We start from the raw sequence: 11,590 nt of genomic DNA on the forward strand, positions 1-11,590 counted from the left end.
GGTCATCAATCCAAAAACCTGGTGAAAACCTATTGAAATTGGATTCTAGCCACCCAAATCCCATCAAATCAATAATGCAATTTACTTCTTTACACATTATATTTAATAATAGGAGCACATTCCTTCTTAGAAGGAATGTTAAAACTAAAAATTACGTTGCAGTTTCAGGAGAAAATAAAATTTTTGAAACCAAACTGAAGACTTAGTTACAGAGGTATATTCTCTGTATATCCTTTTTTTTTATTTCATACTTTTATCCACCTCTGTATGACATCAGTGAAGCTGCAGAACTTTGTCAGTGATATTGTCAGCAGTTGTAATATCACTTGTTATATATCCAAATAAGGTAGATTGGTAATATGACTGGATTATTCTGCAAATCAGGCCTAGGCACCATGTTTTCTTCTTTATTGTGTTAGTCTTTTATATGCTAAAAGCCAAAGCCAAAGCCTCTAGCCTCTAGCTCAGACAGTGCTCTATTCAAGGAGCTGTTGGTGCTTTCCAATTTTTCAGCCATTAAAAGATGCCCATATTTCTGCAGGTGGAAGCTGCGTAATAGAAGAAAATAGGTTGTACTTATAAGAATTAATATTCGAGATGTAGCTGACATCTGAGAATTTGGGATAAGAAAAAGAAAACTGGTAAATGTAACACATTACATTAAGACAATCTGCATTAAACTAAGATTTACAAATAAAATGAGAAAGAGACTTCAGTACAATTTTTCCCCATTCTTATCTTCCAAATGAAGGAAAGACAGAGGAAAGAATCATCTGGAAATCCTATGTTGGTGCACCCACTAATATTTGGTTTAAATGTCACAGTCCTAGAGAGGGCTTCTTAGATTCCCCTTTGATTATACAGAGACATATCGGAATTGCTGGTAATATGTGCAATCCAGTACATGCAGTCATGGGAAAGTGCTGATCCAAGACTAGAGTGTTTAGGAATGCACATGTTATGTTGAAAAAACCCAGAGAAAGCCTCAAACAAAGGTAGGAAGGTGGTATTTGTTTAACTTAATATGTCCCCGGTTTGGGGAGAATAAGGTAGCCATATATAGTTCAAAGGACAAATGGGAGAAATCCTCCATACCCAGACACTTAAAGAAGTTGTGTACTACTGTGAATAATCTGAATTGACCATATATTACACCAAATATAGTATTTTAAAATTACTTTTTTCCTAGCTGTACTTTAATTTATATGGTTAAAAGGAATGATCAAAAATCTGATGGTTTTACAGTATGACTCAGTCCTGCTGAGAGAGTAACTAGAAGTGATTGATTTTTTTTTTGTTAGATCCTTTATCACTTTCATTTGTCTTAACAAGTGCATTCACGTTGTAGTATGTAGGAGAGAAAATACATACTGTTAAAATATACCACCACATTGATGGAAGTTGTCTGAATGCTTTGGGTATATGCTTACAGATGAATCGACACGGACATTTTGCTGCCTCCCTTGTATAAATTTCAGAAGTAGATATAGCATAGTTATTTACTTCAGCTTTGCATTTGGTGGTGGAAAAAGCTGCCATCATTTAGATGGGAATCTGCCTTTTTTTGATAAAGACCTCCCACAGGGACAGAATGTTAAGGTTTAAAAATCATTGGCGAAATGAGTAGATGTGCCAACATTTTCCTTAGTAGATTGATTCACACAGCTCTAATTAAATTGAAAAGGATTTAAGTATTCTTAATATCAACTTAAGAAATAGGGCACCAGATGCAGTGCCCGTTATAGAGGAAAAGGGGATGTGCCATCTCAAGCAAGGAAGAAAGCTTACCTGCAACCAGACCACAGCAGGAAAGGCAGAACCGTGCCAAGCCCAGAGAACTCGGGTGTTCCCAATGAAGCCCTGCCTGGATCTTGGGAGGACCTCATGAAGCAGGGACCAGGCAGATTGGCTCCCAGGGGAGGAGTTGGCAGTTAAAAGGTATGTGAGGGAAGAGACAGACCCTGAGGATTTAAGAGGCCAGAGCACAGAGGATTATTGTTTAACCCTCACTGGGACTGTGAAGCAAACTGCCCAATGCAAGGAAGGGCAGCACAATGCCATCTCCCTAGGGATATTGGTGGCAGGAAAACAAGATGACGACAAAGGAAATTCTCGTGACCATGAGACTGCATTAGACAAAGACAGAAGAATGAAGCCCCCAAAGTGACATCAAGGGCTTGGGCAGTGTGACTGGGTAGTAGGAGTGCTGTGAAGAGACTCCAGCCAGTATCCCGAGGCATTTCAAGGAGAACAACCCAAAATGTGCTCTTTTCCCATCAGCTCTATTTTTCCATCAAGGTGTGGTGGGCGAGTAAGAAGAGCATCAAGAATACACATCAGGGAGCAACAGTAACACCTACAGCACCAGTGCGGTGGCCACAATTTATATAATGGGATTGGCTAGTTGTCATTTGTTTATCTGGTCTTATTTTGATATTTTTGTTCAGCTGTTCCCCGACTTTGGAAGTTATTTTGCTCTCTTCTATAAACTGCCCTGAGCTTTTGTCAGGAAGGGCAGCATAGAAATAAATTCATAGATACAGATGGGCAAATAAATAGAAAGCTTAGTCAAGAGTTCGTCCCCAGCATTGTGTGCACAGAAAAAATCATCCTTACCCCCTGAAAAAGCTCAGTTGGTATGCCAGACAGGATGCAACAGGATCTGACATGTGAGAGGATGGAAGGAAGATGATATAAAAAAAATGAATTTAGTAGAAAAGCAGAAGCCACATCATGCTATTTACAAAACCAGTATGGGACAACAGTACTGCATTTACTCCAATAAGTTGACCCTGATTAAAAAGATGCACCCCTGCCCTAGTAATTAGATTTAATATATGGGAAATTTGTAACTTTCCAGGCATAGAATCTAATTATTGGAGGTTGGTCTTGAATTTGTCACCCTCCCACTGCTACAGTAGGGAAAATAAATCTGGTGGGGTCAGATAGCCCCTTTGCCCTGCTTCTCTCCTTTCACCCCCTGAAGCCCCTTTCTCCTGAGCATAGAAGGGAGAAGCAAATTTGAAAACAATAACCTTGTAATTAAACACGGCTGTAACAGCTTGCGTATAGTACCCATAGACTTAGTTCATCCAGAATGTATGTATTTTGCCTTTTTTTAAACTGCCACAAGTATTAGCACAGACACTCCATAAAAACACTTTGGCCCTTACTTGCATATAGTACTAACTATGCTGGATAGTAGTCCAAAGCCAAACAGCTCATGATTTACCATGTGGATCATTGGGCTGGGCCCCACCAGAGTCAGTGTTTCAAACCATAGCGACCCCATAAATTTGGTGGAGGGTAATTTGGTTTGCTTCCTAACTAGGAAAAGCTGGTACAATAGTTAAATACAATAACATGATACTGGCAGTCTAACTAGACATATATACCAAGATTGTCATAGTTAACAGTAGTTTTTTTTTTTATTACCCATTGTCACAATATGGCCACCCCAGGGATGTCAGTGATGTCCTTAGGGCACTGTGACAGTGCCAGCTCCCCCCTATGGGTGCCTACTAATTTCCCCTGCCACATCTTGCTGGTATAACTGATGAACTGGGAGGCTGCCCTCAAGTTGCTGCTCAGTCACAGTTCTGACAGACTCCTCTAAAACCTGTGGGTTGTCAGACCCCTTACTGGGTCCCAAACTCAGGAGGTGCCTTACGATACCACCCCCCCAAGACTTATGGGCTAGATGTGTGGTGTGGCAGGCCAGTAGGAGGTGCTCCTCCATTAAGCCACCCACCTCACTGCACCTGACCACCTTCCAGGCTCCGAGCGCCTCCCTCATGTCTGGCCAACCTCCTTCCTGGAGCACACCCACAAGCCTGAGGGTAATGCTACCACCACCCAGAGTCTGGACTGATCTTGGCCCTCTGCCCCCTGGGAGGCACAGGCCTAGTAGTCTTTGAGGGGTACTTGACTGACTGCAAGAACTTGGGGTGCTTCCCTCAGTCTGAAGCACAAATAGTGGTTTCCCTTAGTTAGCCAAACCAAGGGGATCCAAAGGCATAATCTAGACCCTCTACCAATAAGTGTCCCATGGTAGGTATAGAGGAGAATTTTATTGGTTATAAGGAGTAGGCTTGGAATAGGGTACAGGGTAGAGCAATATCAGAGAAATCCCTTAGAGCAAACAGTGGCATGGTAGCCTTTGATTATGCATCTGTGTTACTGCAAGCTACTTGAGATCTAGCTAGGTATATAGCTTACTCACAAGTATCATCTAGAGGCAGGTGGAGATTTCCGCTGAAGGCAAGCAGTTCACTGACTACAAGTTTCAAGAGAGAGAGCGAGTGTCAGATGGTCTAGCTTTTCTGAGAGTTCTCGTAACGGCTGCTCTCCCACCTCCTGGGCAGTCCTTAACTTATATAGACCTTATGACCTCATTTACCTGATCCAATGAAGGCCAGCAGCTGTTGGCTGATAGCCAACCAATTTGAAATGCATCACTGGCTGCCAGATAGACTGGCAGGGTCTCTAGCCCCCTCCCAGTCAGGTTGGCATTGCTTAGAACAATAGGGAGTTTAAGCCCCCACCCAGGTATGTGAGGCCAGTCACATAGCTAGAGGGAGCAGGTTTCCCCCTCCCTCAGGAATGTATCAGCTCAGGTTACAACTCAGGGTTACCTGAAGCTGATGGGGCCAAGGGGTGTCTGCCCTTTGCAGTGACCATGGTAACCAAATTGTCAGATTGGTCATTCGCTTGATAGCAGTTTGGGGCAAGACAGATATAATTCAGCCATACTTCCCCCCCTTTAAAAGCTTGGGCACATGGCTTCACAGAGCCATGGGTACAAGCATGTTTTGTCTGGAAGGGTCACCTTGCACACCTAAAGAGAGATTACATAAATGCATAAGACTAGTTATAACAACAAGACACAAAGAACATTAAAGCACGTTGGGGAGTGCCTCGTTCCCTCGCCAGAGCTCTCTTAAGTGGGCCTCCGAGCCCATCCGACCCACTACCCCAAGTCCTTTCATGGCAAGGCATCTGCTATCACATTCTGGCTTCCCTTGATGTGTTCAATGGTGAAGTTGAACTCTTGAAGTTGCCAGGCCCATCATTGAAGCTTGGCTTTGGTATTCTGCATGGTTTGCAGCCACTGAAGTGGGGCTTGGTCTGACAGGACAGTGAACTACTGCCCCACAGATGGGGCCTCAGCTTGTTCAGCACCCTGACAATTGCCAAACACTCTCTCAATAGATGGCACTTCTGCTCCCAAGGGATTAACTTCTGGCTTAAGTAAACCACAAGGTGTCATGTCTCTCTGTGCTCTTGTAAGAGTACAGCTCCTAGTCCTGAGTCGGCAGCATCAGTGGCTATGTAGAAGGGTTTATCATAGACCAGTGCCTTCAGAATTGGATGTTTGATCAGGGCAGCCTTCAGGGTATCAAGTGCTTCCTGACACCCCTGCTTCCAGACCACTGGATCAGGGCTGCCCTTCTTGGTCAGCTCATGTAGGGGAGCTGCTGTCACTCCAAATCCAGGGACAAACCACCTGTAATATCCAGTCAGGCCAAGGAAGGCTCTGATTTGCTTCTTGGTTTGTGGGGGTGGCCAGTCTAATGGCCTCAGTCTCATCCCACAGGGGAGCAATCTGACTTCCACCTAGGCAATGTCCCAAATATATCACTTCAGATAGTGCCAACTGGCACTTTTTGGCTTTCACAGTAAGACCAGCTTGCTTGATCTTACCCAACACAGTGGTCAGATGAATCAGGGGCAATTCAAAGTCTTGACTGAAGATGGTGATGTCATCGATATAAGCCATGGCAAACTGCTCACATCCTTGTAACAGCTTATTAATCAGTCTTTGAAAAGAGGCAGGAGAGTTGTGCATACCAAACGGTAACACTGTAAACTCATATAGTCCGACAGGTGTGATAAAGGCAGACTTGGCTATGGTGTCCAGATCCAGTGCCATTTGCCACAATCCTTTGGACAGATTGAGAGTAGAGAGAACCTTGGCTGGGCCCAGGTGAACAAGCAGAGAGTCTGTCCTGGGAATAGGGTAAGCATCAGGGATGGTAATAGCATTCAGCTTCCTGTAGTCCACACAGAGCCAGATAGTCCCATCCTGCTTCTGGACGAGTACCACCAGACTGGCCCAGGGACTCATTGAAGGCCAGATTACCCCCAACTCTCATCTCTGCAAGCTCCCGCTTTATTTCTTGCTTCACTTTTGCATTAACTGCATATGGTCTAGATTGGATAAGGCGATGGCTGCCCCCGTCTATAGAGAGTACTGCCAGGTTCATTTTACCTGGTTTGTTGGAGAACGCTGTCTTAAGTCCTTGAGTGCTGCAAGTAGCTTGTTCTTGTCCTGGGAAGGCAGATGATCTGGCAGGTGGAGGTCCTCTATTCCTGCCTCTACCCAGTTACCATATATCACCGGCTCCTCTGGTGATCCTTCAGCTGAGGAAATCTAAGATAGCACATCACTTCTATTAAAGTATGGTTTAAGCATGTTCATGTGTACTATTTTAGGCTTTTTGTCTGACCTGTTCCTGGACACGACATAGGTCACATCATCCAGCCTGTCCAGGATGACCTGGGGACCTTCCCAAGCTGTTTGCGGCTTGTCTGTTTTTAGTGGCAGGAAAACCATGACCTTATCACCTCGTTCAAAGGTACGTAAGCAAGCCTTTTCATCATACCAGACACTTCGCTTCTCCTGGGCCTGGGCCAGGGAATCTCGTGCCACCTTCATTATGTCAGTTACCTTCTGATGAAAGCCGAACATGTATTCTACCATGAAGGTCTTAGTGGAAGTGGTTTTGCCTTCCCACTCTTCTCTCACCAAATTGAGAGGACCCCTAACTTGCCTTCCAAACATTAACTTGAATGGCGGATACCCATTGGACTCCTGGGGTACCTCCCGGTAGGCAAAGAGAAGATGCGGAAGTTTCTTACCCCGGTCATTGGGGTTAGAGTCTACATAGGCGTTTAGCATGCCTTTCAAGGTCCCAGTGAACCTTCCTACAAGCCCATTTGTCTGAGGGTGGTAGGCTGTAGCACTCCCACAAGCACTTCATCACCTCAGCCAGGAAGTTCACACCCCTTTTAGTCAGGATCTCAGAGGGGAAACTCAGCTGAAAGAAGATCTTGGTCAGGGCTTCAGCAACTAGAGGTGCCTCAGTGGAGGCAAAGGCAATTGCCTCCAGGTACCGAGTTGCAAAATCCACTAGAGTCAAGATGTACTTCTTCCCTCTGAGTCTTATGCCTCAGTGGGCCCATGATGTCTATACCCACTCTTGGAAGGGTTGATCAATGATAGGCTCCTCTATAGCCCCTCCCTTTCTCTTGTCCCCTCTTTTGCCCATCTACTGGCACATCTCACAAGATCTGCAGAAGTCAGTCACATTCTGGGCAACCCTGGGCTAATAAAAATTCACTTGCAGCCACTGGCATGTCCATTCCCTACCCATGTAACCAGCAAAAGGTAAATCATGAGCCATTGAAAGCAACTGTTGTCTGAACTTAAGAGGTACTATGAGCTGGCGACAGGGCTCCCAGGTCTCGGCACAGTTCTTCAGTACCCACAACCGATACAGAAGTCCCTTATCCCAGACTACCTATTCCCTCTAATTTGGGGTGAACTCTGTCTCTGGCTCCTAAGCCATCTGCCCAAGTCCCAAGCTGGGGTCCTCTAGAACCTCCTATTTGAACTCCTTTTTCCCAGCTAAGCAAGTCAGCAGGGAGTTCTGGTAAGAAGTGCACCTTTACCTACAGGGATGTCCTCTAACTTCTCCCTGAGAATCTCAGTTTCCTCCACTGACCCGGCTCCTCCCTGGGGCTGTCACTTAACCCAGCCTTGAGGTTGCCAGTTCCCTCAGTGGCTGGTGGATGGTTGCAGTTAGGGGGAGTCTCTCCCTTCCCCTCCTCTGCAGCTAGTTGGGTGACCATGCCCTATGAAGTTTCCAACCCTCCCACCTTAGCCTTTCTGCTCTGTTGATGAGTCACCACATTAACACAGTAGGGCTCTATGAAGTGGTCCCCCACCCTTTGCAGGTATTTGAGCTCCATAACTTCCTGCCCCACAAATATGGGGACAGGAGCCTCTTCTGCAGCCCTGCCACTGCACCCTTGCTGGCACTGGGCTCTTCACTGCACCCTGCCACTGCACCCTCACTGGTGCTAGGCTCTCCACACTGTAGTGTGCCCCAATGAGGCTGCCTCCTCCCCAGTAGCCTCAGCCTAGTGCACCAGTCTATATAACAACAAAAAAAAAAACACAAGCCCCTGGGCTACAACACAACAATACCCTGGGGTCCACACTCTATCCCTTTTAAGGCAAGCTTCTCTCTCCGTATAACATGCCTCCCACCCACAAGTACTTATGAGCTCCTACAGCCTTTTAATCCTACCAGCATCAGAACAGACAGTCAAGCATCTCCAAGTAACTATCTCTATAAAAACACCTTCCCCCTTGGCTACTACTAGAGAACTAACCCTTTAATCCCAGCCCAGGGCCCTGCCTCCTCCTGGTCAGCTGACAAGGTGCAGGTGCAGGCTAAGTCCCTCATTTACCTGCTGCCATGGCAACCTGCACTTGTGGGGGTTCTACCTGGCTCCTAGGACCCTCTCTCTAAGTAGTTTCTGCCCTTAAAGGAGTAGGCACACCTGTGACACCCATTTCTCAATTCACATTTGTTAGCTGACCCATATGTCTTTCAAAATGACTCTTTTAGTTGCATTTTACAAAAATGCAGGAGCAAATGGACTTTCTTCTCCCACTCCACGCAACTGCTACTAACACAAACTGCACAGTAGAGGGCATTATCACATTGTCACTAACTTTTCCACTCCTCATACATCTAAAAATTACATCTCATATTTATGTAACTTCCATTATTTTCTTTATTTTTATGATCTAGTTTCAAACAAGAACAAGCAAGAGATTTGTTCATGTCTGCGGTGGAACTCCCATTCACAAAAGATGGATTCTTACTGCTGCCCACTGCTTTCAGAAGTGAGTTCTACACTTACAATCTTTGTTTAAATTCCTGAAGGGTTGAGGGATGTATCTTTGTGAACAGTTTCCACCAAAAGAAATGAATATGGAATTAGGCACATTCTCTACTTCAGTCCCTAGAAAATACATACATGAGATCTGACAGAAATTGATCAAGAAAAATTGTTCACATTGGTGAGAGCTCTTAATCTAGACATTACCATGGTAAAAACAAAAGAATCCATCTAACCAGAGGATATGTTAGGAAAACTTACTGAACTGCTGTAGAAATGAGTTCAAAAGATGTCTGCTTTTGTTACTGGAACTGAAAAGAGAGATCAAAGGAAGGAAAGATTAAAAAACAATGAACATGATCTTCTGTGATTTTTAAAGCAATTGGGTTTCTATTATTAGTATTCTACACTGGTTTTCAAACAGCCAAAAAGCTCTATGACTCTTTCATATGGTACAGAAAGTGGCTCATTCCTGTATCTGGTAAAGTTTTATTTAATAATTCTTACCCCGTAAGAAGCATTCTATTCCTCTGTAAATATGTCATACATTTGGTAATTTCCCTTTGCAAATAAATGCAATGTAGTTTTTAATTTTGTACTAGAGCAATCATAAGGTGAAAGATAATGTAAAGGATATTATAAAGTAGCAAAATGAAATTAATGCAATGGAGCTTAATGAACAACAAATTATAACAGTTATTCAATAAGAGCAGGCTAAATAAAGTTTATGAAAAACACTCAAGTATATTCCGAGCCATATGCAAGGTAGCATAAGGGTGAAATCACCTCACTAGAAAGATCCTATCTAAAACCCTCATGTCATTTAAGATGTCAAGTAGCAGTTTGATGGATTCAGTCAATTCAATATCTTAGGAAGGCCATGCAGAAGGTAGGGGAGAGTAGGACCTTTTAGTGATTAACTAGTTTAGAAAGGAATTAGCTTTTGTAAGGAACAACCTACTTCAGATTATATGACATCCATGTGAATAATTAAGTCCATGTAAAACATTCGTTTATTTTTCTTTCACATAGGCCTATTAAATACTTCTGTTGAACCTGCTAAAAGTGATAAATTATTTTGTTCTTCACTGAACCTGTATTACAGCTGTATTACAGCTTCCATCTTTGCTACTGTAATTTCCTTTTGCAACAGGATCTTGCTTTTTATCCATAAATAACCCTTTGTCTGATTTAAGCAGACTATTTTGTACTTCTAAAGAATGCCACTTTAAATTTGAATACTTTGATCTGATTGTCACACAGTTGGAAGTAAATGGCACCTTCAGCTCACCCATGGTAGTACAAGGATTAGTACCTATTGCACATAATCACAAAAGGTAAAAAAGACCAGTACAAAAATGGCATTGAGTTTGGTTTACTGAAGGTCTGTGTTACCTGAATTCTTTTTAGGGAAAAGGAAGAAGGTGTTGAAAAGTGGAGAATTCTTCTGGGAAAGCACAGCATTAACCATGCTGAATCTACAGAAAGTGTTTACCATGTGAAACGAATTTATCAGCATGAGCAGTTCCGCTATCCTCACCTGAATGAGCTAGACTATGACACTGCCTTGGTCAAGCCTGTGGAAGACATTGTAACAAACCATTTTATTCACTATGCCTGCCTGCCTAAGAGAGACAGCTTTCTTCGTCCAGGACATTTCTGCTGGGTGACTGGATGGGGGGACACACAAGGTATTTTTGGTTCCATGGTGTTGGAGGTTAGACTTTGTAAGTGTGTGGAGGGTACCTACCTCTTGGAGAATGTTCCAGTGATATATAGAAGGACTGTATAGCCTCCATGGCACTGTCCTTAAGCAGAAGAGACAGAATACCTCCTTATGTGATGATGAGACATGTACCTGATGTAACAACCCTTCTGGAATTTGGCTTTTATTTTCTTAAACAGTGCAACTACTAGTATTTTAGAGGTGCTCTGATATATCAGTCCATAATGGATCAGCACTGATAAAAGGAAAATCAACATTATCGGCAATTGGCTTTTTTTGGCTGGTGCAGCTGATGAATGTCACTGATTAAATGAGGTGTGCATGTGCGCAGCTGCAGCATGCGTATGGCCAGGAATCCAGCCCGGTGGCCTGGAGAGCAGTGTCCGGCTGGTAAGTCTGTGGGGGGTAGGGAAGGGTCATGGGGGGAGGGAAAGAGTTGGGGGGGTCAAGGCCCCCACAGTGAGAGAGGGGGAGAGAGTGGGGCTAGGGCAGGAGCAGGGGCAGACTCTGTCCAGCTGGGGTGAAGCATGGGATGGAGCTGCAGGCAGCTCGTCCAGGGAGTGTTGGGGAGAAAGGATGTGCAGCTCCCCACCACTGCACGCAGCCCAGGGAAGGCATGGGGGCCATGAACCCCCTGGATTTATGCACAGGGTAAGGACAGGCTGTCCACTGCAGGCTTGGAGCCGGGGGCTGCACCAGCCTCTTCCTGGAAGTGGGGTTGGACTGGGGCTGTGCTTGGGGTGGGTGGGGACAGGCAGCAATGGTGCTGAGAGGGGGAACAACGGGGTGGGCTACAGCCAAAACTTGCCACAGCTCCCCACTCCCAGCACCACTGCCACCCACCTTGCCCCAGCCCAGCCCACCCGCTGGTAAGAGATTGGTGCAGCC

General features: G+C 44.7%; 1 protein-coding gene across 1 annotated transcript in view; it reads left to right on the plus strand.

Moving 5' to 3' along the window:
• LOC109287308 (elastase-1-like) overlaps positions 1 to 11,590 on the plus strand; it is a 32,709-nt gene that overhangs the window by 14,407 nt on the left and 6,712 nt on the right. Inside the window, exons 2-3 of the mRNA XM_019502270.1 lie at positions 8,886 to 8,984; positions 10,387 to 10,667. Of these exons, the coding sequence (XP_019357815.1) occupies positions 8,886 to 8,984; positions 10,387 to 10,667 (380 nt within the window). The remainder of the gene's footprint in view (positions 1 to 8,885; positions 8,985 to 10,386; positions 10,668 to 11,590) is intronic.

This window comes from Gavialis gangeticus, unplaced genomic scaffold (genome assembly GCF_001723915.1).
Source record: "Gavialis gangeticus isolate Ggan-Ray unplaced genomic scaffold, GavGan_comp1, whole genome shotgun sequence".
Classification (NCBI taxonomy): Eukaryota; Metazoa; Chordata; order Crocodylia; family Gavialidae; genus Gavialis; species Gavialis gangeticus.